General features: G+C 51.0%; 2 protein-coding genes across 6 annotated transcripts; one reads left to right on the forward strand and one right to left on the reverse strand.

Moving 5' to 3' along the window:
* Positions 1-1,462: 1,462 nt before the first annotated feature.
* On the reverse strand, positions 1,463-26,451 carry LOC135270733 (zonadhesin-like). 5 transcript variants are annotated; one of them, XR_010338858.1, is made up of 8 exons: positions 21,335-22,739; positions 20,286-20,406; positions 18,116-18,292; positions 16,599-16,701; positions 16,435-16,487; positions 16,281-16,351; positions 9,990-10,054; positions 1,463-8,120 (listed from the first exon to the last, which is right to left on the reverse strand). XR_010338858.1 is itself a non-coding variant. In XM_064366655.1 (6 exons), the coding sequence occupies exons 2-6, from the start codon at positions 20,350-20,352 to the stop codon at positions 16,210-16,212; spliced, it is 444 nt and encodes a 147-aa protein (XP_064222725.1). In that variant the 5' UTR covers positions 20,353-20,406; positions 21,335-22,739; the 3' UTR covers positions 15,812-16,209. The 5 variants fall into 5 exon arrangements, 2 of the variants coding, with proteins under 2 accessions (XP_064222725.1, XP_064222726.1); XR_010338859.1 differs by having other exon boundaries at positions 1,463-2,082; positions 16,599-17,491; XR_010338860.1 differs by lacking the exons at positions 1,463-8,120; positions 9,990-10,054 and adding exons at positions 23,022-23,151; positions 24,562-26,451 and having other exon boundaries at positions 16,259-16,351; positions 16,599-17,491; positions 21,335-22,200.
* LOC135270734 (ephrin type-B receptor 4-like) lies at positions 6,768-10,034 on the forward strand. Its single transcript, XM_064366657.1, has 4 exons — positions 6,768-6,886; positions 7,450-7,643; positions 7,825-7,980; positions 9,555-10,034. The coding sequence occupies exons 1-4, from the start codon at positions 6,830-6,832 to the stop codon at positions 9,682-9,684; spliced, it is 537 nt and encodes a 178-aa protein (XP_064222727.1). The 5' UTR covers positions 6,768-6,829; the 3' UTR covers positions 9,685-10,034.
* Positions 26,452-27,613: the final 1,162 nt, after the last annotated feature.

The raw sequence follows: 27,613 nt of genomic DNA on the forward strand, positions 1-27,613 counted from the left end.
CAGGCACGCGCCACCATGCCCAGCTAATTTTTTGTATTTTTAGTAGAGACGGGGTTTCACCATGTTGACCAGGATGGTCTCGATCTCTTGACCTCGTGATCCACCCGCCTCGGCCTCCCAAAGTGCTGGGATTACAGGTGTAAGCCACCGCGCCCGGCCCTATTGGGGGTTCTTTATAAGAAAAGATGCAGAATAAATACTAATTTTGCATTTATGTTGAGGTTGTGGTGAAAATGAGGTTGCAATACCAATTAAATCCCTCCTCCCCAGATTAGCAGAAATTTAACTTCTCACTTGCCTTGACTCCCCTTCCCTGAATGCTCAAGAACCCAGAGATTCATTTAGTCAAACTCTTCACAGAGGGAGAACTAGAGAATCTGACTACCGTCCAGTGGACACTTCATGACACCTACTTATGCTTCAGTTACTCCTGTACTATATAGCACATGCATTGAATGAGTGGATGTCCATGGCTCTTAAACCATGGACTCACATCTCCTATCTGTAAAGAGGACCCCGTGAGCATCATTGTTCCTCTACTAACAGACGAAGATAGACAAGCTCTGAGATATAGTGATACAACCAGGAAGGGACAAAGATAGACCTTCCATCCCTCGGACAGGGGTTCATCCATTTTACCATGCAAGCTCATTGTGTGCAAGGCCCATGCCAAGAAAAATCTGACGATATGCAAGGACATGACCTGATTTTTTTTTTTTCTTAATCTAGAAGGGTGATTCTGCACAGTATATGCAGTTGTGTTTCTATGTCAATGATCCATAAAATATCTTGTGAGGACAGAAAATGTAACATATGTAAAATTATGCTCTAAAAAAGCCTTACACATTTTTGGCCTCAAATTATTTTAGCCAATTGAAATTAAAATTATTTAGAGATTAATTTTAACCTAATTCGGATTTTGTTGAAGATGTAGTAACTTTAAAAACAATGTGAAGGAATAGAGTTGGAAATGCAATAATGAAATATCACCTACAAACCATACATTACTGAATTTTAGATGTACAGAATCATTTACATGTGAGTGACATGTGTCACTGCAGCATATGACTGAGAGATTGAGGTACTTCCTTTTAACTTTAAAAGCATTTCTCCAATACCTCTGTACAATTGTGCCCTCTGCCGGCTCAACATGGGTATTATTTTATAGGGCTCTACACAGGAAAAAATGCTTTTATAATCCTATCTTAAAGTAAAACTTTCCAATACTTAAATTCTGTGTATATCTCAGAAATTAGTTGGTTCTATTCCACACAAACTTCTTTTAATTGCATTTTAGGTTTTGGGGTACATGTGAAGAACATGCAAGATTGTTGCATAGGTGCATACATGGCAGTGTGATTTGCTGCCTTCCTCCCCTTCACCTGTATGTGTCGTTTCTCCCCATGCTATCTCTCCCCAACTCCCCACCCCCTGCTGTCCCTCCCCTATTTCCCCCCAACAGACCCCAGTGTATAGTGCTCACCTCCCTGTGTCCACGTGTTCTCATTGATCAACACCTGCCTATGAGTGAGAACATGCGGTGTTTGATTTTGTCCACACAAACTTCTTAATCCTCTTTTTAAATTACTGATAATCTCATTTACAGAAATTCAAAACATTGTTAAAGATTAGCTCAGTACTGTTTAGTGTTACCAGCTGAATAACTTTTATTTCTCAAAAAAGAACTCACAACTAAATATAAATATGGATAAATCTCTTGAAAATTTCTCTTATCTAATAAAATGCATAATAAAACCATTTATTATAGTATTTAAGTTTAAAAATATCCACCCAATTATTGTCTGATTTCATTTCATTATTTAGCAATATTTATTCCCATGTAGCCTGCTGGATTTCAATGATACACAACTAAATAAAATGTGGTATCAATTCTTAAGAATTTTACTACTGAATGGAAAATGGTGAGAAGCAAATGAACAACTGCAGAGTGGCACGTGCCATGAACACTGATACTTTCCGGATCCCCCTTCAATGAGGAAACCTGTTGCTCCAGTCACAGAGAGCGTCGTTGTGAAATGTCACACCCTTTTCCAGGAGCCCAAGTCCAATGACTGATCCATGCTGGAGAATAAAAGGCCCACCACATCAGCTGAACTTCCTACAGCTCAGAAGGGCTATTCCAGCTCCTGAAATCCCCTGGGGTTTGCCACGGCTGTTAGGCACATATCCAAGCTCAGCCCTTCTCTCTACCCCAGTGGTTTTCAACTGAGAGTAATTTGCTGTCCCCTCCCTCCCCACCACCAGAATATTTTACAATGTCTGGAGACACTTTTGGTCATCACAACTGAACGGGGAGGAGCTACGTATATGTGCTACTGGTATCTACTGGGTAGAGCCAAGGGATGCTGCTATACAACCCACAGTGCACAGAACAGCCTCACAACAAAGTGTTACACCTAGTCTGAAATGTCACTATGCCACAGTTGAAAAAGCTTGTTCTATCCAATCTCATGCTTTCTTTTCCCTTTCATAGGTGTTTGTCCCAAGATCATTCTTTTTTTGTTTCTTTGTTTTCATCTTTTGGGGAAATTTTTGTTCTGTTTTTCAACTTTAGTTTCAGATTTGGGGGTACACATGCAGGTTTGTTTCAAAGATGTATTGCATGATGCTGTTTGGAGTACAATTGAAACCATCACCCAGGAAGAGAACATAGTACCCAATAGGTGGTATTTCACCCCTTTCTGCCCGCTGTTGCCTCCCTCCTCTTGTATTCCCTGGTGTCTATTGCTCCCATCTTTATGTCTATATGTGCTCAATGTTTAGCTCTCACTTATAAGTGAGAACACGTGATACTTGGTTCTCTGTTTCTGCATTAGTTCACTTAGGATAATGACCTCCATCTGCACCCATGTTCCTTCAAAGGACATAGTTTCATTGTTTGTTATGGCTGTGTAGTATTCCACGATGCATATGTACCACATTTTCTTTATCCAATCTACCACTGATAGGCACTTGGGTTAATTCCATTTCTTTGCTATTGTGAATAGCACTGCAGCGAACATAGACGTGCATGTGTCTTTTTGATAGAATTTTTTTTCCTTTGAGTATATATACCCAGTAATGGGATTGCTGGGTCAAATAGTAGTTCAATTCTCAGCTCTTTGAGAAATCTCCAAACTGTTTTCCACAGTGGTTAACCTAAATTTAGAGTCCCACAAGTAGTATATAAGAGCTTGCTTTTTTTTTTTTTTTTTTTTTTTTGAGACGGAGTTTCGCTCTTGTTACTCAGGCTGGAGTGCAATGGCGTGATCTCGGCTCACCGCAACCTCCGCTTCTTGGGTTCAGGCAATTCTCTTGCCTCAGCCTCCTGAGTAGCTGAGATTACAGGCACGTGCCACCGTGCCCAGCTAATCTTTTGTATTAGTAGAGACGGGGTTTCACCATGTTGACCAGGATGTTCTCGAGCTCTTGACCTCGTGATCCGCCCGCCTCGGTCTCCCAAAGTGCTGGGATTACAGGCGTGAGCCACGACGCCCGGCCGTTTTTATTTATTTACTTATTTATTTATTTTTTGACACAGAGTCTTACTCTGTCTCCCAGGCTGGAGTGCAGTGGTGCCATCTGAGCTCATCGCAACCCCCGCCTCCCAGGTTCAAGCGATTCTCCTGCCTTGGCCTCCTGAGGAGCTGGAACCACAGGCATGCACCACCATGGCCAGCTAATTTTTTTTTTTTTTTTTGAGACGGAGTTTCGCTCTTCTTACCGAGGCTGGAGTGCAATGACGTGATCTCGGCTCACCGCAACCTCCGCTTCCCGGGCTCAGGCAATTCTCCTGCCTCATCCTCCTGAGTAACTGGGATTATAGGAATGCGCCACCATGCCAAGCTATTTTTTTGTATTTTTAGTAGTGACGGGCTTTCATCAAGTTGACCAGTATCGTCTCAATCTCTTCACCTCGTGATCCACCCGCCTTAGCCTCCAAAAGTACTGGGATTGCAGGCGTTAGCCACGGCGCCCGGAAGATTTTTTTTTTTTTTTTTTTTTTGAGACGGTGTTTGGCTCTTAACACCCAGGCTGCAGTGCAATGGCGCGATCTCGGCTCACCGCAACCTCCGCCTCCCGGGTTCAGGCAATTCTCCTGCCTCAGCCTCCTGAGTAGCTGGGATTACAGGCACGCGCCACCGTGCCCAGCTTATTTTTTGTATTTTTAGTAGAGACGGGGTTTCACCATGTTTACCAAGATGGTCTCGATCTCTTGACCTCCTGATCCACCCGCCTCGGCCTCCCAAATAAATTTATTTTTGCAACAATCTTGCTCCATCACCTAGTCTGGAGTGCAATGGTGTAGTCTCAGCTCACTGCAAACTCCGCCTCCCAGGTTCAAGCAATTCTACCTTAACCTCCCAGGTAGCTGGGATTACAGGCTCCTGCCACCATGCTGGGCTAATTTTTGTATTTTTAGTAGATACATGGTTTCTCCATGTTGGTCAGGCTAGTCTCAAACTCCTGATCTCATGATCTGCCCACCTCGGCCTCCCAAAGTGCTGGAATTACAGGTGTTAGCCAGTATGCCTGGCCAAAATTTTTTTACGTAGCCAGGTGCAGTGGTATGCATCTGTAATCCCAGCTACTTGTTACTTAAGAGACTGAGGCCGAAGGATCATTTGAGCCCAGGAGTTTAAGCCGGCAATGAAGTATGATCATGCCACTGCACTCTAACCTAGGAGAAAGAAAGATACCCTGTGTCTAAAAAACTAAAAAACAGAAAAGTATTTGTTGAGTATTTACTGGGTGTAAAACAGTGTATCAGGTTAAATGGAAGGAAAAGTTGAAATAGGTTTTTATATTATAATCTAATTGGGAGAGATTAAATGCTTAGCATTCAAACAGGAACCACTGTAAGCGGTGTGTTATGATAGTGTAGCAAGAGCTGAGAAATCTTGGAAAAAGAGAGGAGGAGGGCTCACCTGGGAGAGTTAGGGGGCTTGCCCTGCAGGTGTGTTGTGAGGTGGGTCTGGAAGTGATAAATAGTTTAGGAAGTGGACGGGAGGCTAGGTGCAGTGGCTCACACCTGTAATCCCAGCGCTTTGGGAGACCCAAGCAGAAGGATGGCTTCAGGCCAGGAGTTTAAGACCAGTGTGGACATCATAGTGAGAACCTCTCTCTACCAAAAATTTAAAAATTTGTCTGGGCTCGGTGGCTCACGCCTGTAATCCCAGCACTTTGGGAGGCCAAGGTGGGTGGATCATCTGAGGTCGGGAGTTTGAGACCAGCCTGACTGACATGGAGAAACCCTGTCTCTACTAAAAATCAGCCAGTGTGGTGGCACATGCCTGTAGTCCCAGCTACTCAGAAGGCTGAGGCAGGAGAATCGCTTGAACCTGGGAGTCAGAGGGTTGCAGTGAGCCGAGATAGTGCCATTGCACTCCAGCCTGGGCAACGAGCGAAACTCAGCTCAAAAAAAAAAATTAGTCAGGTATAGTGGCACGTGCCTATTGTCCCAGCTACTCAGGAGGCTGAGGCAGGAGGATCACTTGAGCCCAGGTGGTTGACGCTGCAGTGAGCTACGATGGCACCACTGCACTCCAGCCTGGGTTACAGAACAAGACCTTGTCTCTAAAAAAGAAGTGGATGGGAGGGGAAACGGTGAGTGGGCGGTCCTCACCAAGCCCCCATTCCTTCTGCTCTGCAGCTAAACGACGGACAGTTCACAGTCATCCAGCTCGTAGGCATGCGGCGGGGCATCGCCTCGGGCATGCGGTACCTTGCCGAGATGAGCTACGTGCACCGAGATCTGGCTGCCCGCAACATCCTAGTCAACAGCAACCTCGTCTGCAAAGTGTCTGACTTTGGCCTTTCCTGATTCCTGGAGAACTCTTCCAATCCCAGCTACACAAGCTCTCTGGTAACACTGGGGACCACGGGTGTGAGCCTCTTAGGGCCAGGTGGGGAGGGCAGGTTGGAAAGGTGGGAGGCTGAGCGACTGGCAGCCTTGCTCCAGGGAGAGGATACAGGAGCAGGCTGTGGGTGGGGGACAGTCAGCTCCAGGAAGCCGACTTCCAGGTGTGTAGGAAAATAACAGTTGGAGCTGAGGTGGGTGGATCACCTGAGGTCAGGAGATTGAGACCAGCCTGACCAATATGGAGAAACCCTGTCTCTACTAAAAATACAAAAAATTAGCTGGACATGGTGGGTGCATGCCTGTAATCCCAGCTACTTGGGAGGCTGAGGCAGGAGAATTGCTTGAACCCAGGAGGCAGAGGTTGCGGTGAGCCAAGATTATGACATTGCACTCCAGCCTGGAAAATGATTGAATTTCCATCTCAAAAAAAAAAAAAAGAACGGTGGCCGGGCACAGTGGGTCATGCCTGTAATCCCAGCACTTTCGGAGACCAAGGTGGGAGGATCACCTGAAGTCAGGAGTTCGAGATCAGCCTGGCAAACATGATAAAACCCTGTCTCTACTAAAAATACAAAATTACCCAGGCATGGTGTCACAAGTCTGTAATTCCAGCTCCTCAGGAGGCTGAGGCAGGAGATGTGCTTGAACCCAGGAGGTGGAGGTTTCAGTGAGCCAAGATCTTGCTACTGTATTCCAGTCTGGGTAAAAAGAGTGAAACTCCCAACTAAAAAAAAAAAGTTGGAGAGTAGGATGCTTGGGGCCTAAGCTAGGGGGAAAAAAGGAGAGGTGGGTGGGAGGCTGGGGGGGCCAATGTGCTGGGTCTGGTGAGTTCCTCGGTGAGTCCCCTGGCTCACCTTTCTCCTCCTCCTGCAGGGAGGAAAGATTCCCATCCGATGGACAGCCCCAGAAGCCACTGCCTTCCAGAAGTTCACTTCCGCCAGTGATGCCTGGAGTTATGGGATTGTGATGTGGGAGGTGATGTCATTTGGGGAGCGGCCATACTGGGACATGAGCAATCAGGACGTGAGTGCCCCATGGTGGTACCAAGCTTTCCTGGAACATTTTCTCACCTGGGATTTGGGTGAAGGGTGGGTTCACAGAGAGTCATCATTGCTGGGTCCTTGAGTCCATGGAGATGACAGAAAGAAGTGATCTTTGTATCAAAGGGCCTGGGGTACAGGGCCAGGCCTGATGGCTCATGCCTGTAATCCCAGCTCTTTGGGAGGCTGAGGAGGGGGGATCAGTTGAACTCAGGAGTTGAGACCAGCCTGGGCAACATAGCCAGCTCCTACTATTCTACAAATAAATTTTCAAGAGTTGGATATAGCATATTTGGGTCACAGAAGGATGCAGAGATGGAGGGCAGGGTTGGAAGATAACATGCCTATACCACAGCCCAAGAGCTACTGGGACCTCCAGCCACAGCCAGCCTCAGCTCTGGCTAATAGGACTCCTGGATCTGTGATTTTTTTCGGGGGGGGGCTGTGGCTCCTATCCTGCCATCTGCCAAGTCACTGTTTCCTGGGCCTGTTAGTGTCTCTGCTCTCCCTGGACAGCCGCACCAGAGCTTCCTCCCCTCTTTCCAGGTGATCAATGCTATCGAACAGGACTACTGGCTGCCCCCACCCCCAGACTGTCCCACCTCCCTCCACCAGCTAATGCTGGACTGTTGGCAGAAAGATCGGAATGCCCGGCCGCGCTTCCCCCAGGTGGTCAGTGCCCTGGACAAGATGATCCGGCACCCTGCTAGCCTCAAAATCGTGGCCTGGGAGAACAGCAGGTGATGAGGGCAGGGAATGGGCCCTTCTTCCTGCTCTCTGCCCCTACTCCTCGCCCAGAAGGGTCCATCCCTTGGTGTTGGGTGGGGGGGGGTCTCTGTCCGCCTCTCCAAGGGTGGGCTCCAACTCCTTACCCTGACCTGCGCCTGGTACTCAGCATTCCTCCCCATCCTTGCCCCCCAGGGCCTCACACCCTCTCCTGGACCAGCGGCAGCCTCACTACTCAGCTTTTGGTTCTGTGGGTGAGTGGCTTCGGGCCATCAAGATGGGAAGATACGAAGAAAGTTTCGCAGCCGCTGGCTTTGGCTCCTTCAAGCTGGTGAGCCAGATCTCTGCCGAGTAAGTGGCAGCAGGAACTGGAGTGGGGCAGGGAGGGCAGGGCACCTGGCGGCTGGCGTCAGGCCCACAGGGTCTGCAGGGGCTTTAGGGGTCAGCTTTGGGTGCCAGCGCTGTCTTCTTCCATTACGTTCATGCCATGCCTAGAAAGGCCCCAGAAGAGTAGTAACAGCCCCTGGAACTGAGGACCCAAAGGCTCTCTGGGGCCAGCCTGCCTGTCTCAGCTCCTGCCATCACGGACCTGGGCCATCGTGCTTCCACCTCTGATTCCCTAATTATCTGTACATCTATCTGCATTCCAGGCCCGGCTGTCACAGTAACAACGTGTCAACTCGTGTTCTTTTTTTCCACCCCTAAAAGGAGATTTGGCTAGGTTTTGGAGCTCCTCTCCAGCTTTTATGTGAAATGCTTTTATGATTCCTCACCTCTCAAAGGCAGCGTATCCCTGCTTGGCCTTTGTCTATTACTCCCCCTTCCTGCCTTCCCGTTTCTCTCCCAGGGTCTCCTCTCACCCCAGGCTGAATAACAGAAATAGAAGGAATAGAAATCTAAAGACTAGGCACGGTGGCTTACGCCTGCAATCCCAGCACTTTGGGAGGCTGAAGCGGGCTGATGACTTCAAGTCAGGGATTCGAGACCATTATGGGCAGCTTCGTGAAAACTCATCTCTACTAAAAATACAAAAATTAGCTGGGTATGATAGCGTGTGCCTGTAATACCAGCTACTCAGAAGGCTGAGGCAGGAGGATTGCTTGAACCTGGGAGGTGGAGGTTGCAGTGAGCCGAGATTGAGCCACTGTACTCCAGCCTGGATGGCAGAGTGAAACTCCACCTCAAAAAAAAAAAAAAAAAAAATCTGAAGGCCGGGCGGTGGCTCATGCCTGTAATCCCAGTACTTAAGGAGGCCAAGGTGGACCTGGCTTCCCTGGCTTAAGACCAGGAGTTTGACAGCAGCCTGAGCAACATAGCAAAACCTCATATCTACACCCCCCCCCCCCCAAAAAAAAAAATTAGCTGGGCATGTGCTGCACGCCTATGGTCCCAGCCATTCAGGAGACTAGAGTCAGAGGGTTCCTGGCCAGTCTGCCACTGCCACGTGGGGCCTGGGCACATCCTTCCCTAAGTCTTCCCAGCCTCTCTCTGACCCGGGGGGCCTCCTCCCTTTTTTCCCCCTATCTCAGCCTCCAGCCATCAGCAATCTCATCTTCCTCTCCACCAGGCTCTTCCTCTCCCAGTTTGGCCTTTTCTTTCTCACATCTCCATTCCCCTCTACGGAAATCTATGTGGCCTCTTACCCTAACCTTATTTTTCGGGCTTTTCTCTTTTTTCCTTCCTTTCTGGGCACGCAAACCAAAGCCCCCACCTCTGCCCGCCAGCCTCACCCTTTACTGCGGCTGCGCAAAGGATGGCTGCCAGGTTCCTAAAACTGCCCGGCAATTGTTGACTTCGGGTCTCCCTCCCCCGCTGGCTTTTCTGATTGGCTGACAATCCTGAGGCTGGGACCCGCTCAGGAGCCAAGCGTGGAGAGCGGCCACGGGAACCCCAGGGTCTCACCGAGCTCTCCTTTCCTTCCACAGGGACCTGCTCCGAATCGGAGTCGCTCTGGTGAGCCACCAGAAGAAAATATTGGCCAGTGTCCAGCACATGAAGTCCCAGGCCAAGCCGGGAGCTCCGGGTGGGAAAGGACGACCAGCCACACAGTACTGACCTGCAGGAACTCCCCGCCCCAAGGACGCGCGGCCTCCCCATCTTTCTGGGGCAGAATGGGGACTCCTAGAGGCCCCCAGCCCTGCGCCCCGCTGGATTGCACTTTGAACCCGTGGGGTGGGGAGTTGGCAATCTGGAGAGACAGGATTTGGGGGTTCTGCCATACTGGAGTGGAACATCACCCCTCATCCCCGTTGGGGAACTCCAGACCAAGGGTGAGGACGCCTTTCCCTCGGGACTGGGTGTGACCAGAGGGAAAAGGAACACTCATCATCTCCCGGCCTCCCCAAGTGCCCCCCCCTTACCTTGACGGGCACGTTCCCGCAGACCAAAGAGCGCGTGACTCCTTTGCCACCTCCAGAGTGGGTGGCTGTCCCAGGGGCAAGAAAGCGGGGTCAGGCCCCAGTGACGAAATCAATGGGGTTTCTAGTCCCAACTCGCTGCTGTCACCACCAATCAATCATTTTTTCTGCCTTGAAAATGCCCCTCCCCCAGCTGCTGCCTTCATAGTGAAGGTTTTTGGAGTTTTGTTTTTGGTCTTAATTTTTCTCCCCACCCCTTTTTGTTTTCTCCTTTCGTTTTTCTATAGTCCTTGTCCTAACTCTGTGTGGGAAGGAACCTATTTCACTATCGCCTCCTTTGCCCACGTTGAAACAGGGACCCATCTTGTCTGTTTCCAGAAGTGTGCCTTGCTTATGCCACCTCCTCGGACCCCCCCTGGGACCCCCAAGCTGTGTCCATAAAGGGGTGCGGGCTGAGGTAGTGAAAGGGGTGGTAGGTGCTGGTGGAACTCAGAAACTGACGCTGGTGCTTGGAGGGGGTTCTTAAATTATATTTAAAAAAATAACTTTTTGTATAAATAAAAGAAAATAGGACGAGTCCCAGCTCTGGGGGTGATGGGAGGTGATGGACTAGATTTCTAAGGAGAGTGGGGCTCGGTAGGGAGGGCTTTGTGGTTGGCTGAGTGGGGTCAGAGGTCTGGAGGCTGCAGGACTATGGGGGGCTGGAGCTTGGTTCTCAGCTCCAGGCTGTGTTTGAGGTGGTGGGGTTGGGGCCCGAGCAAGATGAGTCATTCGCAGCTGCTTCCAACAGCTCCAGCTGGCTCTGCCAAGAGCCTGGGGCACCTCCAGGGTGGTGCTGTCCCCTCCCTTCCCTGTCCTGTTTCCTCAGCCCTGGCCACGGGCTGCTGCGGGAGGGAGGGGAAGCTTTGAGCCCACAGCCTGCCCTGCAGCCCCTGGAGAGGGAGGAGGTGGCAGGAGCTGGAGCAGGGGGTCTGGCTGGCTGAAGGAGACAGATGGGGGCCAGATGTTGACAGCTGAGGTAGATTTAGAGGCAATTTGGGGAGTGTGTCTGCATTGGCTGTGGGGGAAGGGAAGGGACCCCCCCGACTTGTGTACACAGGCACATGCATTCGAGCGCGCGTGCGTGCGTGCACACGCACGCACACACACACACAGACACACACACACACACACACACACACACACACGGCTGGACCGAGGACAATTCTCCCTTTCAGGATGCTGCCCAGGCAGGTTCTCCCAGCCTCTTGGGAAGGGGAAAGGGAACCTCGTGATTTTCCCCAGCTTCTTCCCAAATAGGAAGAGGACAGGGTCAATTCCCACTCTAAATACCTCGATTTCTTTTCTTTCTCACCATTTTCTGTGTGCTTTCCTCTGGGGATCATTCTGGCCTCCCCCACCGAGACCTGCAGCGGCAGGTCTTGGCAAGGATCAGGCTGGTTTAGCCTGGTCCGTTTTTTTTTTTTTTTTTTTTTGAGACGGAGTTTCGCTCTTGTTACCCAGGCTGGAGTGCAATGGCGCGATCTCGGCTCACCACAACCTCCGCCTCCTGGGTTCAGGCAATTCTCCTGCCTCAGCCTCCTGAGTAGCTGGGATTACAGGCACGTGCCACCATGCCCAGCTAATTTTTTGTATTTTTAGTAGAGATGGGGTTTCACCATGTTGACCAGGATGGCCTCGATCTCTTGACCTCGTGATCCACCCGCCTCGGCCTCCCAAAGTGCTGGGATTACAGGCGTGAGCCACCGAGCCCGGCCCTCTTTTTTTTTTTTTTTTTTTAGACAGGGTCTCACTTTTGTCTCTCAGGCTGGAATGCAGTGGAATGACTTGAACTCCTGGGGCAAGGGTTCCTCCCATCTCAGCCTCCCTGGGCGCTGGGATTACAGGCCCAATAGGCCTTTTCTATTTCTGCACTTCAGTCGCCCCCTGTTGACATGTATGGGTCAGTGCTGGATCCCAAATCAGCTTGGACCCTTCCCGGCCCAGGGAGGCTTGTCCTCAATTTCCCAACTCTACAACCCTCTTCTGGAGTTCCTCGGGCTCTTGAGTCCTCTGTCCCCACTTCCCTTGGTCACACATCACCCATGTTTTGTACCCTCAAGGAGGTGTGGGAGGGACTTCGGGTCCATCCAGAGGATGCTGCCCAGATCCACCCTCTTCCCTTCCCAACCAGACATCGGGGCTAGACAGCATGACCTAGAGAGCTGATAGCTGGAAGAAGAAAACTTAAGGGGCACTGCAGAGGCACAGCAGTGAGGCCAAGAGTGAAGACCCAGTGCAGGGAGCTGAGGTGAGGGCAGGGGACTGCAGGAACTCCCTGAGATCCAATCCAGTCCAGGCTGCCCTGAGCCTTCCTGTCACATCCAGCTCTCCAGTGTGAGTGCTCTAACTGCTAGGCCAAGGGAGAGTCTCGCTGGGCAGGACTCTCCCTTCTTGGGGCCCTTTCCTTACCCAGGCTGGGTCTTGCTTCCTTCCATGAAGCTGGGACCCCAAGGGCTGGTCATCCCAGAGGATGATCATAGAGGATAATACATTTCTAAGCTGGGCGTGCGTGGTGGCTCACACCTGCAATCCCAGCACTTTAGGAGGCCAAGACAGAGGGAAGCACCTGGTTTGAGACCAGCCTGACCAACATGGTAAAACCCTGTCTCTACTAAAAATGCAAAGAAAAAAAAATTAGCTGGGCATGGTGATGCACACCTGAAATCCCAGCTACTCAGGAGGCTGAGGCAGGAGAATCACTTGAACCCAGGAGGAGGTGGTTGCAGTGAGCTGAGATCGCACCACTGCACTCCAGCCTGGGCGACAGAGCCAGACTCTATTTTAAAAAAAACAAAAAAAACATATTTCTAGAACTCAGAATCCTCCCTGGTTGGTTGGTTGGTTTTTTTAGAGACAGGGTCTCATTCTCTTGCCCAGGCTGGAGTGCACTCACTGCAGCTTAGAACTCCTGGGCTCAAGCAATCCTCCCGCCTCAAGCACCCAAGAATGTTTTCTATATTTTTAGAGACAGAAGGGACTCGCTATGTTGCTCAAGCTGGTCTCCAGCTCCTGACTTCAAGTGATTCTCCCTCCTCAGCCTCCCAAAGCACTGGGATTACAGGCATAAGCCACCACACCCAGCCTATCCTCCCTGTTTCGACATCCCCAAACCCAAATCCCCTTTGGGGTCCTACATCCCGATCCTCCTCCAGTCCAACTGGCAGCCTTTCTTTCTTTCTTCTTTTTTTTTAAACAGTCTTGCTCTTTTGCCCAGACTGGAGTGCAGTGATGCGCTCTCGGCTCATTGCAACCCCCGCCTCCCAGGTTCAAGCGATCCCACCTCAGCCTCCTGAGTAGCTGGGACTACAGGCATGCACCACCACGCCTGGCTAATTTTTGTATTTTTAGTAGAGACGGGGTTTCACCATGCCAGGCTGGTCTCGAACTCGACCTCAAATGATCTGCCTGCCTTGGCTTCCCAAAGTGCTGGGATGACAGGTGTGAACCACTGGGTCTGGCAAGCCTTCCTTTCCTTTCTGGAGCCCAAGCTGGATGTCCCAGCCCTATCTTCCAAGCAAGGACCTGCCTCATGGGAGGCAGGAGTCCTGAGGGAGAGGGCAGGACATTTGCACCTTGGCCTCAGGCTGGGGTGAGTGGGTCACTCCTACTACGATAGAGGTAGGAATTCTTCAGCAACCCAGACCACAGATCCCCTCCCCCTGTCTCCCCGTCCCATCCCCCATCCTCAGTTCCCATAGTAACCCCTATCCCCTTTTGGGAAATGGAAGAATGCTGAGGGTGGGGGCCTCCCCAGAGGGTCACAGGCTGATTTGCTTTTTTGGAAAAAGCCGCTTTTTTTTTTGTTTGTTTGCTTTTTTGTTTTTTGAGACAGAGTCTCAGTCTGTCACCCAGGCTGGAGTGCAGTGGCGCAACCTCAGCTGATTACAACCTATGCCTCCCGGGTTCAAGTGATTCTCCTGCCTCAGCCTCCCAAGCAGCTAGGATTACAGGTCGCAATCGTGACACTGGCTAATTTTTGTATTTTTATAGAGAAAGGGTTTCACCATGTTGGTCAGGCTGGTCTCAAATCTTGACCTCAAGTGATCTGCCCGACGTGGCCTCCCAAAGTGCTAGGATTATAGACGAGAGCCACAGAGCCCAGCCAAAGGGTGACCTGCACCTGTAGTCCTGGTTACTTGAGAGGCTGAGGCTTGAGGCCAGGAGTTTGAGCTCCTGTCTCAGCCTCCTGAGAACCTGGGAATCCTCCAAGCACATACCACCATGTCCACTGATATTTTATTTTTTGTAGAGACGGGGATCTCATAATGTTCCCCAGACTGATCTCAAAGTCCTGGCCTCAAGCAATCCTCCCACCTCAGCCTCCCAAGGTGCTGGGATTTCAGGCTTCAGCCACCGTGCCCAACCTGCTTTTTCCATTCCTGCACCTCAGACGGCCCCTGTTGTCATGTTTGGGTCAGTGCTGGACCCCAAATCACAGCTTGGGCCCTTCCCAGCCCAGGGAGTCTTGTCCTCAGTTTCTCACCTCCACAGCCCACTTCTGGAGTCCCTCGGGCTCTTGAGTCCTCTGTCCCCTCTTCCATTGGCAATACATCACCCATATATTGTACCCCCGAGGAGGTGTGGGAGGGACTTGGGGGATGGGCTATGATTGCACCACTGCACTCCAGCCTGGGTAACAGAGGAAGCACCTGTCTCTAAAAAAGGAAGGAAGGGAGGGAGGGAAGGAGGGAGGGAGGGGGAAAGAGGGAAAGAGAAGGGAAAGGAAGGAAGGAAAGAAAGAAAGAAAAAGAAGGGGGGAGTGAAGGAGGGAAAAGTAGAAGAGAAGAAGGAGTAAGACAGGGAGGGAGGGAGGTAAGGAGGGAGGAAGGCAGGAAGAGAGGGAAAAAGGAAGGAAGGGCCACATTTGGCTGGGTGTGGTGGCTCTCGTGTATTCCCAGTGCTTTGGGAGGTGGAGCCAGGATGATCTCTTTGAGCCCAGGAGTTTAAGTCCAGCCTGGGCAACATAGTGAGACCTCCTCTCTTCCAAAAACATATGAAAATTAGCCAGGTGTAGTGGTGCATGCCTGTAGTCCCAGCTAGTCAGGAGGCTGAGGTGGGAGGATCACTGGAGCCCCAGGGGTCAAGGCTGCCATGAGCTATGAGTGTACCACTGCACTCTAGCCTGCGTAACAGAGCAAGACCCTGAAAAGAAGAAGGAAAGAAAAGAAAAGAGGGAGGGAGGGAGGGAGGGAGGAAGGAAAAAGAAAAGAAAGAGAAAGCCATATTCCTCAGCCTTAGCCTCTACTTGACATGTACAAGTTCTCAGAATCACCTTGGTGGAAGGCCAGAGGCCACGTTCTCTAAGAACTCAGATTCCTGGGGTGAAGTCTTCTCCTAAATCAGAAGCCAAGGGTCTGGGGCTGCTTCCCACCCTCCATTCCTCTGCCTCCCTGCTCCTTCTGTCTCCTCTAGTGATGTCCGCAGGACTGAACGGGCCACCCCCATGTGGCTTTCTCTAAGGGACAACACCTTCACCTCAACCTAGGCTCCTCTCCCATCATTTTGCACAGAACCCAGCCCTACCTAGGCCTCCACATGCCTTTCTCCCTCATTTTCCTCCCTCCAAGACCCAACCTCCTCCACCATGATCATGTAGACATTCACATCTCAAAAATAAATAATTCTGGGCTGGGCATGGTGCCTCATGCCTATAATCCCAGCACTTTGGGAGGCCGAGGCGGGTGGATCACTTGAGGTCAGGAGTTTGAGACCAGCTTGGCCAACGTGGCGAAACCCTGTCTCTACTAAACCTACAAAAATTAGCTGGGTGAGGCGGTACATACCTGTAATCCCATCTTCTCGGGAGGCTGAGGCAGGAGAATTGCTTGAACCCAGGTGGCAGAGATTGCAGCGAGCAGAGATCACGCCACTGTATTCCAGCCTCGGTGGCAGAGCAAGACTCCGTCTCAACAAAAAAACAAAACAAAAATAAGTATTTTTGGCCAGATGCCCTGGCTCATGCTTGGCATGAGTAAACCCTAGTACTCTGGGAGGCCAAGGCGGGAGGATCGCTGGAAGCCAGGAGTTTGAGATCAGCCTGGGCAACATAGTGAGACCTCCCTTTGTCTCTACAAAAAAAATAAATAAATAAAATTTAGCTCTCATGGTGACATGTATCTGAAGTCCCAGCAACCAGGGAGGCTAGGGCAGGAGGTCCAGGAGGTCGAGGCTGCAGTGCCCTCTAATCGCACCACTTCACTCCAGCCTGGGCAACAGAGCAAGACCCTGTCTCAAATAAACAAATATACATACATTTATTTAATCTTCTTGTTTGAAGACAACTCACAACTGAGCAATTTAAAAGACACAGTCCAGAGCAGTATCTGAGGAGAAAGCAAGACAACCGTGTGTGAGAGGAGAGGAGACCCCAGGCCCCAGCGTTCCAGGCTGTGGGGTCGGTTCTCACCTGTGTCCACCAGCCTGGCCAGTCCGTCTCCCTCCTGGCTCTGCGTTTTCTCTCTAGAAGGAGGAGGGGAACAGACATGGTTCCCCGAGTTGCCCTTTACGGGCCCGGCTGCTCCCCCGTTTGCACACCCTACCCGCCTTTCCTCTCCCCTTCCCAGAACTCACCTCTTTCTCCTTGTTCTGCAAATGCACTCTCTGGTCACTGCTAGTACTACAACCACCACAGGCACCAGCAGTCCCAATAGGATGGTCACCAGGTTAGATGCTTCTGGGTGCAGGGATGTGAGACAGGGTGGGGACTCAGGGGCACTCCCTTTTGGACATCGCTTGCTACCCAAAGGGACCTCATCTCTCTAAATCGCTAGGTGTGTCCGCTTCTCCCTCCAGGAGGCTCTCACCTCCAGGGACTCCAAGGCCTTAGTGCCACCCCCACCTCTTGCAATGTTTTCTGTTTCCCATAAGCCTTTTTAGACAGGGTCTGGCTCCTTAGGTGATCTGCCCGCCTCAGCCTCCCAAAGTACTGGGATGAACAGGCGTGAGCCACCGCGCCCGGCCAACCATTTTTAAATGTACGCTTCAACAGCGCTAAGCACATTCACATTGCTGGGCAGCCATTACCATCATCCATTCACAACATTTTGTTTTGTTGTTTTTCACTCCTGTTTTTTTTTTCATTCTTGTCACCCAGGCTGGAGTGCACTGATCTGATCTCGCCTGACTGCAACCTCTGCCTCTTGTTCAAGCAATTTCCCTGCCTCAGTCTCCTGATTAACTGGGATTACAATATAGGCACCTGCCACCATGCCCAGCTAATGTTTTGTGTTTTTAGTAGAGATGGAGTTTCACCATGTTAGCCAGGATGATCTCCAACTCCTGACCTCAAGTGATCCGCCCACCTTCACCTCCCAAAGTGCTAGGATTAAAGGCGTGAACCACTATGCCTGGCCAAATTCCTCAATTTTGTTGTAGAGATGAGGATGTTGCTGTGTTTCTCAGACTGGTCTTGAACTCCTTGACTCAAGTGATCCTCCTGCCTCATCCTCCCAAATTTGCCACAACTTTGAAGAAAAAAAAAGGAGTTCCTGGTTAAGAAAGGAAGGGAACGAGCCCAGCCCAGGTAAAAGCAGGAGGAGACATTAACCAAATAAAGGCAGAACTTTGGGGAAGGTGAGAATGCAATGGAGGGCCCTGGGAGATCCGTAGAAGATGGAGCTGGGCTTGCAGAGAGGCTGGAATGGGGATGGAGGAAGCAAAACGTGTCCACTGAGAGCCAGGCTGTGCAGAGAAGGGCAGAGGCACAGAATTTAGAGGAAGAAGCCAGGCGCAGTGGCTCACGCCTGTAATCCCAGCACCTTGGGAGGCCAAGGTGGCGGATAACGAGGTCAGGAGTTTGAGACCAGCCTGGCCAACATGGTGAAACCCTGTGTCCTCTAAAAATACAAGAATAAGCCAGGTGTGGTGGGGGATGCCTGTAATCCCAGCTACTCGGGAGGCTGAGGTGGGAGAATTGCTTAAACACAGGAGGTGGAAGTTGCAGTGAGCTAAGATTATGCCACTGTACTCTAGCCTGGGCAACAGAGCGAGACTCCATCTCAAAAAGAAAAAGAATTTAGAGGAAGAAAGGGAGGGCAGGGCTCTGGAGGGCTCCTGCGGGCTGTGGGAAGAGGTGCCAGCTCACTCACGGCAGAAGGTTCTGTTCCGCCAGGCAGGGGCCTGGCCAGCCTGGGCACACAGGGATGCGTAGGCCTGCAGGGAGTGGCACAGGGCCGTGGTGTCACCCTTGGTCCCACACTGGCCTTGCACACAACTGGCGAAGATGGACTGAGGGGGCACCACCTGATGACACTGAGAGAAAGGTCCTGCAGGAAAAGAGAAGGCAGGTGAGCCAGGGGAGGGGCCAGGAAGGAGCAGGGCCATGTGGCTTCCCTGGGGCTGACTGGACATCCACTTCAATCAAAACACGGATTTTCCCGCCAGGCACAGTGGCTCACACCTATAATGCCAGCACTTTGGGAGGCCAAGGTGGGCAGATCACTTGAGGTCAGGAGGTCGAGACTCACCTGACCAACATAAACCCAATCTCTACTAAAACTACAAAAATTAGGGGGGCATGGTGGCGTGTGCCTGCAGTCCAGGCTACTCGGGAGGTTGAGACAGGAGAAGTTATTCAATCTGGGAGGCAAAGGTAGCAGTAAGCTGAGATGGCGCCACTGCACTCCAGCCTGGGCAACAAAGCGAGACTCCGTCTCAAAGCAAACAAACAAAAAAACCCTGGATTTTCCAGCCTGGGCAACATGGTGAAACTCTGTCTCTACAAAAAATACGAAAATTAGCCAAGCATGGTGGCGCACACCTGTAGCCCCCTACTCGGGAGGCTGAGGCAGTAGAATGACCTATGATTGTGTCACTGCACTCCAACCTAGGCGACAGAGTAAGACCCTGTCTGAATAAAAATGAAACAAACAAACAAAACCCAGATTTGTGTGGTGGCTCCCGCCTGTAACCTCAGCACTTTAGGAGGGCAACATGGGAGAATCACTTGAGCCCAGGAGTTGAAGACCAGCCTGGGCAGCATAGCACGTCCCCATCTGTACAAAATATTAATAACTTAGTTCATTTCATGCACTTTGAAGAAAAAAAAATTAGGCCAGGCACAGTGGCTCACGTCTGTAATCCCAGCACTTTGGAAGGCCAAGGCAGGCAGATCATTTGAGGTCAGGCGTTCAAGACCAGCCTGGCCAACATGGTGAAACCCTGTCTCTACTAAAAATACAAAAATTAGCTAGATGTGGTGGCACAGGCCTGTAATCCCAGCTACTCAGAAGGCTGAGGCAGGAGAATTGCCTGAACCCACGAGGCGGAGGTTGCGGTGAGCCGAGATCGCGCCATTGCACTCCAGCCAGGGTAACAAGAGCGAAATTCCATCTCAAAAAAAAAAAAACTTCCGGGAGCGGTGGCTCACACCTGTAATTCCAGCTACTTGGGAGGCCGAGGCACGTGAATTGCTTCAACCCAGGAGGCGGAGGTTCCGGTGAGCCGAGATCGCACCATTGCACTCCAGCCTGGGTAACAAGAGCGAAACTCCGTCTCAAAAAAAAAAAAAAAAAAAAAATCTTCCGGGCGCGGTGGGTGACGCCTGTAATTCCAGCTACACCAGAGGCTGAGGTAAGAGAATTGCTTGAACCCAGGAGGCGGAGGTTGCGGTGAGCCGATATCGCGCCGTTGCACTCCAGCCTAGGTAACAAGAGCGAAACTGCTTCTCAAAAAAAACAAAACAAAACAAAACAAAAAAAATCAGAGAGTTCAGTGTCCACACTTATAAAAACAAGGTGCTAGATAAATCCCCCCTGACCCACCTTTTTATGAGATACAGTTTCCCTCTTGTCACCCAGGCTGGAGTGCAATGCTGCAATCTTGATTCATTCCAACTTCTGCCTCCTTGGTTCAAGCGATTCTCCTGCCTCAGCCTCCTGAGTAGCTGGGATTACACGTGCCCCGCCTCTATTGCGAGCTAACTTTTTCTTTAACATATTTTTAGTAGAGATGGGGTTTCACTGATGTTTGCCAGGCTAGTCTGGAACTCCTAACCTCAGGTGACCTGCCTCGGCCTCTCAAAATGCTGAGGATTACAGGTGTGAGCCACCGAGCCAGGTCAGAATTCCCCGGGGCCTTGAAACAAAGACATCCCGACAATTAACAAGCCTTAACAAAACTACATTTGAGAGGTGAAAGGAAGTAATTATTTAATTTTCTGTCTCTCTCAATATTTCCACTATGTTTATAGACAGACACATGCCAGAAGGGCAGTTACAAAGAGAGTAGTTCTGGGAGGACAGACCAAGAGAGACTCACCTGCCATTTCAGTCTCAAAGAAGCCAATGAGAGACCGCATGAAGGACAGGATCCACTGGTCCATCATGTTGGGGCTTTTTCTAACTGTGTTCTCATTGGAGAGAAATTCTATTTCTTCTTCCTAGGAATGAACAATCAGTTAAACACTTGCACATTGGGGTAAGTTACTATAAGGAAATAAACTTTTACAATCACTTAAACAAACAAATAACAAAAATCCCAAACACTGCTGGCACTGTGAATTTCTGATTTTCAGCAATACTTTCAACATAAGCACCAACGTACGACATTAAGTCCTCGATTATGTTTTTGAGTAAACCGAAGAGAGTTTAGGAAAACATTACTTCTCTGCACCAAATAGTAATTAAGAATTGAGAGAGATTCTAAAACCTTGTCAGAAAGTGCAGGGTTTAATTCCTTTAAACCTCAGGAAGGAAGGACAGTAAAACTGTCTAGGACTGAATGATTGTCCACAAACTCACAATGAGTACTGAGAAGGAACTGCCACGCTAAAGCTGTTCATTTTACCCAGAATGTTCTATCCCACTCTGCAAAATCCTCCTTGATCTTAAGTCCCTGCTCCACACACAGAACTCAGGTCCTGCTTTGTTTCTCTGGCAGCACCACAACCAGGCTCTAGCATACACATATTAGCTCCAGCATAGATATATCTCACATGGCTCTGTAGGTACAAAATTAAAATAAATGGTGAAAGAGAATTCGAATACCAACAAGACAGGGAACCTAGAAAGGAAGGAAGGCAGAGGCAATCCACATCTAGCCTGGGGAGGACTTGGACAGCTCGACCAACACCCAACAGAGGTCCTCTTCCCCAAACGGACCTCTAGGTTGAAAAATGCCTTTATCATCTAGAAAACTATTTGGGGAGTTGAAGATCAACAAGCACACCAACATAACACCCAAATTATAACAGAGATGCGTTGTTAAAAACCTAAGTATAAACCAAACCTAACAATTCTGACTAATAGTATAGGAGACGCTTACATATAAAACAATAAAGACACACAAGGCAAAGCACCGGTCTGTACCTGCGCGCATCAGCACCATACTTCTGGATGATGGAAACTGGATCTGGATAATTCTTTTTCCGTTTGCTCATTTTTGGCCGTCACTTGTAAAACAAAAGGGAGATGCCAATTAAGTCAGTCAATATCACAGATGATCTTGATATATAAGGATACAAAGCATTTGCAAATAGGAATACAAAAAAGGAAATGGGAAGGAGTAACTTAGAAGTTAGCGTTAACAGGCCAGGCATAGTGGCTCACGCCTATAATCCCAGCACTTTGGGAGGCCAAGGCAGGCAGACCACCTGAGGTCAGGAGTTCGAGACCAGCCTGGCCAACATGGTGAAACCCCCTCTCTTACTAAAAACACAAAAATTAGTTGTGTGTGGTGGTGCACACCTGGAATCCCCACTACTGGGGACGTTGTTTTGGTAAGTTTACCATCGTTTTGCTTGAATTGCTCTCCACCAATCTTCTCAGCTAAGATCGAGGTGAGCTGCACGGCGGAAGAGGGCTGCGTGTAAGAAGGCAGCTCTGTCTCAGAGGACAAAAGGCCTGGGAGCACCCGGACAGGCAGGCACTGCGTGGAGGTCGCTCCCCTCCCAGTGGCCACTGTGGAGGCATTTCATAGAAATGCTCAAGGACCATTCACATTCAGAATCGGGATCAAACTGAGAACTCATGAGGGATATCGGACAGGAGTTAGAAAATGAGTTTCTCACACAACCGGAGCAAGGAGGGGAGAACCCTGGGCTTCACGCTTGCAATCCGCCGCCTTCCCTGCAGTGTGGCCCCGGTTATGTTGTCTTGCAACTCTGCCTGCATGAGTCCAATTGTCTTAGGAAGGGGCAAATGCTTCATAAGTGCCAACGGGAAGTGTCAGAATACTGGAACGTATTAATATTAATATATCAACTTTCACCCCAAAAAACCTGAAAGCGTTTGCAGACAGCAAAAACAGCTTCATTATCCTTTCGTTTCTATAATATATCTCTGGAAAGATGAAAAAGAATCAGAACACCCGTTTGTTACAGGAAACAAAATGTTGTGGACAGGAAAAAAGTGGGAGGAAGACTGGTCACTGCCTAGTCCACTGCGCACAATTTGAATTTCGAACCATGCAAAAGTATTGCTTGGTTAAATTCAAGCCATTTAAAAGATAAAAAATAAATATTTAATACAAGCACAACATGCTGGGAAACAAAATCAAAGGCTTTCTGGCCGCAGAGCCACTCTTTCCCAGACTGAGGCTTTCCAGGAAAGGCTTTCTGCCTGAACCAGGCAGAGGATCCAGATGTGGATCGTCTGACAAACACAGGGCTTCTTAGGAAGTGTCCTAAATTGTGTTTAGGAAGTGCAGCCCCTGTTGAGATTCATCAAGAGAGGGAAAGAGCCCAAATGGGAAGGAGCATGGGTTGAGGGGCACAAAAGTAAGTCTGTTGACAAAGAACGGAAGAAAAGGGGACATCAGGTTGAAGCTTTGTGCTGTGAGTCAGAAGGACAATTTAAAAGTTGCCTAAAGAGGCGCACACAGTCTGCGCTGCTGCCCTCCAGCTGGAAGGGAAGCTCAGCTCTTGCCTACTGACTGGAGCCCTGCACAGAATGTCCCCTGCCGCGACCGGTACTTACTGCAGCGCCCCTCCCCCTCTGCAGAATGTCTGGGTCCTATGTTCTAAACTGCCATACTTTCAAATTTTACCTGACCTACCCGAACTCAGGAGAATCTGTTGAGGCAGGTCACTCTCTGGGTCCTGCCCTTGACTTTTCTCACCACAGAAACTGCCAGACAGCGGTGGTCAGCACCCAGCCTGAGGCGATGGCTTCAAATGGAGGTGAGTCTGTAGGGACAAGGGCATTATCCAATTCTCTGCCATGTTTCAAAATCCTTGGGAATTCAAATTTCACAGTGCCCCAGGGGACAGCTGATAGGGCTGATGTCCAGGAGGGAGGGAGCACTGGATGTTCCCAAATACATCACACCTGGGGAGGGCCATGGCACCCTGAGTCTGTGGTTAGGGAGGATGGCTCCTTAGAGGTGGACCAAGGTGCCCGGGGGAATACACCATGTAGGGGAAAGGATGGAGTGGATGTATTGATTCTTTCTAGAGGGGGACAAGTCAAATCGCCGTGTCTTTGTAGGGAGTGGTGGGATCGTGTTGTGCTGGTGGCCCAGGGAGGATGACAGGCAAGTCTGAGCCCTGTGTTGTGTCTTCAGGCACCTGGAAGGTGCCCTTCCATATTGTTCAGAGGGATTTGGACTGGACGTTTCTAGATCTTAGGGAAGAGTGGGGAGAAGTGGGCTCAGCCAGAAAACTGTTGGGTGGGTTGTCTGTGACAGAGCATGCAGTGACCGCCTCTGGGTGGGCGAGGCTGGGGCTACCGTAACTGCCGCAGCCTCTCAGCTCCCTCCCCAGAGGTGGCTTCTCCGTCAGTTCAGGTGGCTGTTGGCTCTCATTTAACAGGGGTGGGGGCAGTTGGGGAAGATCAGGCAACACGGCCTGGGCTTCCCAGCTTCTTCTGAATTGTTCGTCCTTTTGTGGAAGCTCAGGTCTTCAGACCCACTTCCTTTGTCTGCTAGCTCATGGCCTGTCCTCTGCACTTTGGGTTACTGTGGACAGGAAGAATTTGCCTCTTTTCCATGTCTACTACCTCGTGAACAGGGGTCAGGTGTGGACTCTTGCTGGTTCTCAGGGGAAGGGTCTGGAAAGACTGGTTTCCTATTCAGTAGAGGAAGGAGAGTAGCGTACAAATAGGAAGATGGTCCTCTTATTATTCTCCTTCAAGTCAGGATGTGTGTCCTGACTGATGAGGTGCATGTGCTGTATCCCTATTCCCCTTGACTGGAGACTGCATGAGGTCCTAGTGAACGGGGATGAGCTCCAGACAACTTTGCCACACCTGGCCTGTGGCCCAAGAACCTCTGGTTCTTGGTTGGTCACTAGATTCAGTTATTGGGAGCTCAAAGGAAAAGGACCAGAGACGGGCTCGTTGTCCCATGACCTATTCTAACATGACCAGCAGCTGTGGAAATCCCTGGACACCTCCCCTGACAGCCCCACTGCTCACTGCTTCCTGGCTGTGCTCTAATCGTGTGCAGCTGTTGCTGGCTGAGCAATCAAAGTATCTCAGGGAGTTCCACCACTGCTTCTCAGACCTGCCCCCTGGGAACACAGCTAACTGAGTGGCAGCCAGGACCACCGAGCACTGAGGAAAGGGTGGCCCAAATCTGACCCCTGTTTAGCACTTACCGTACATGGTGCCAGGACAATCACTTGCACACTGGCCATAACACATATGGGTTATCTTCAGGGTTCACAGGGTGCTGGCTTGGGACAGATTTCTTTCCAATGATTTCCTTCCTTCCTTCTTCCCTTCTTCCTTCCTTCCTCCCTTTCTCTTTTTCTTTCTTTCTTTTTCTTTTTTCTTTTTTTTTTTAACAGAGTCTTGCTCTGTCACCCAGGTCAGAATGCAGTGGTGCAATCTTGGCTCACTGTAGTCTCTGCCTCCTGGGTTCAAGCAATATTCCTGCCTCAGCCTCCTGAGTAGCTGGGATTACAGGCATGCACTACCACACTCAGCTGAGTTTTGTATTTTAGTAGAGACATGGTTTCACCACATTGACCAAGCTGGTCTTCAACTCCTGACCTCAGGTTATCTGCCCACCTCGGCCTCCCAAAGTGCTGGGATTACAGGCATGAATCGCCACACCCACTCTAATCAGTGGTTTTATTTTGTTGTGCTGAGCTAGGACAGAAAGGGGTTTTCAAGAGCTTCAGGAAAAGGAAGACTGAAGAGGAGACAGGACCATAATATTAGGAATCTTCTGGCTTCCTATAGGCCTTCTGAGTGCATAGCACTGCCCTGGGGGAGGCCCCTCACCTGCTGCTGAGCATGCTGAGGGCCACCAAGCCAGCGAGAGATTCATCCCTGACCCATGGCTTGGGAGATGCCTGTAAGGCTCACAGGGTCTGCCAGGGAGACCCTCAGAGGCAGCGAAGGCTTGGCTGTTGCTTCTTGGCAGACAGGGGTCAGGGAGTCTAGTGGAGCCAGGGCCAGGCTCTCTAGTGAAGCGACCCTCCCGTGGAGGAACAGAGCATGCGATACACACTCACGGACACTTACAAGCTGCAGAGTTTCCTTGTCCCACACCCTCAGCTGTTGGGACACCCCTCTGATTCCCAGTGACTAGTGCGGACCTGGAGACCCCAGCTCATTCACCTCTTTCCTTTGTCTCCACAGCATGCCCAGTGCTGGACCCAAGTGTGACCAAGAACCCTGGCACCTCCATGCCAGTGTTCACGGCTCTGCCCTTCACCACACCTGCTCCCAGCCCAGCACACGGGCCGACCCTCGTGATTACAGTGGTTCCTCCAGGCAGCTCTCTGGTGCTGTCTGCCTTCCCCAGCACCCCTCTGGTGGCAGGACAGGATGGCCAAGGCCTGAATTGGGCTGGGGCTTCCAACGCCCTTCTCCAGATAAAGACAGAAGCGGGGCCTATGAAGGCCCCTCAGGCACAGACCTTGGTCCTAACTCAGGCACCCCTCGTCTGGCAGGCTCCAGGCACCCTCTGCGGGGGTGTCACCTGTCCACCTCCCCGACCCCTAGCAGCTGCCCCTGCGGTGCCCGCTACGGCTGCCCACGTCATTGGGGGCACCCGGGCCTGCGAGGGAGGCTGGTCCCAGAGCCTTCCTCCTCCAGCACCACCACCGGCTCCCCAGCCCGCCCCCGTCATGGCCCCAGGGAATGCTTGTCCATGGCCACAAGGGGCTCATGGAGAGGGCAGCCAGGCTCCCTCCCAGGCCAAGGCCCAACCGGACGACTCCTGCAAGAGCGTGTATGACAACTTCTGACTCTGGCAGCACTACAAGACCCTGGCCCGGAGGCACATTCCCCAGAGTCCGGACATGGAAGCGCTTTCCTGCTTCTTTATGTGAGTGTCCTCGGGGCACCGGAGTTCACCTCGCAGCTCACCCATAAAGAGGCTGCTGGATGGACGGGAGGTCACGCCATTCAGGGAAGCTTGCAGGGTGGTCTTGAAGGTGACGGGTGGAGCTATGGAAGGGCACATTTTCAGCAACATTAATCTGGCTGCCGCTCAGGACAGACTCTCAGGGGCCTCATCTCACCTGCCCCTCACTGTCCTGAGTCCGGCCAATCCTTACTTTCAAACATTCTCATGACAATGTTTACAGAAGACCCAGATCAGAGAGGGTTCCCGGTCCAACATGAGCCACGGGTTGGGTTTAGTGCACCCCAGTGCCTCCCCTTGACCTGAGTGGCAAAGGCCAGGGGCACATCACATGGAGCTGGGGGTGGGAGCTGCAGGAAACCGGCACACGCCCACTGTTCTGCTGAGGTCCAGCTGGCACAGCGGTGGTGGAGCCTGCACAAGGGATGGTCTTGGGCCCCGCACTAGGGTCCACGCTGGGCAGGTATTTGCAGCTTCGCCCTCGATCCCTTCTAGAAGAAGGGACAATGATGCTTCATTCAGAGGATGGTGAGGAGGTGACTTGAGCTCACATATGAGGCACATAGCACAGTGCCCGGCACATGCTGGGACACATTACATGATAGCTGTTATGATTACTGTCCCTATTGCTATCACTATCAGAACTAGGCCATCTAGGACAGCGCTCCCCAAAGCCACGGGCTCCAGTGATGGCTCTCAGTGCACCACGAGTCCACGAGCCCACGAGCCCAGCAGTTCAGGGCTGTGGACTGTGGTGACTGAGGCAGCAACGCCTCAGATCTGAGAGTCTGTCGATTCAGTCCCAGTCCTGCCTCTCTCCATCCTGCAGGGCCTCTGTGACCCTGTGTCCTCCGCTGATGAGCAAACCCGTACTCCACGGGAGCTTGAGCACAACCACCAGGCAACACACTGGCCACTCCCTAGGCAAGTCCCCTGCCCAGGCTGTAGGTGTAAGGAGGCCCCATCATTGTTCCCAAAAATCTTGCCGCCCCTGCATCCTGGAACTGGTTGCATTCTCCCTTGGAGCTGAGTCCCGGTGCACTGGGGACCCTGATTCTCAGAGTGGAGTCGCCCCAGGCTCACAGGCTTGGCGTGGAGTGGGCTTCGATGCCGCTCTGCTTTGGTTCTGGTTTCTACTCCTCTCCAGGACCCTGAGGCTATGTCCCCAGGGGCTACCTTACTCCAGAGTCCCCAGGAAGCTGCTTAAATGCTCAGTCCTGGGGCCCTGGAACCTGCACATTAACCCTCGCTCCCCGGTCATTCTGTGTGTGCGCTGTCTCAGTCAGTTCGGGCTCTGTCATAACAAATCCTACAGACTGGGTGCTTCATCA

This window comes from Aotus nancymaae, unplaced genomic scaffold (assembly GCF_030222135.1).
Source record: "Aotus nancymaae isolate 86718 unplaced genomic scaffold, 86718_ANA_hifiasm-v0.15.2.pri h1tg000065l, whole genome shotgun sequence".
Taxonomy (NCBI): domain Eukaryota; kingdom Metazoa; phylum Chordata; class Mammalia; order Primates; family Aotidae; genus Aotus; species Aotus nancymaae.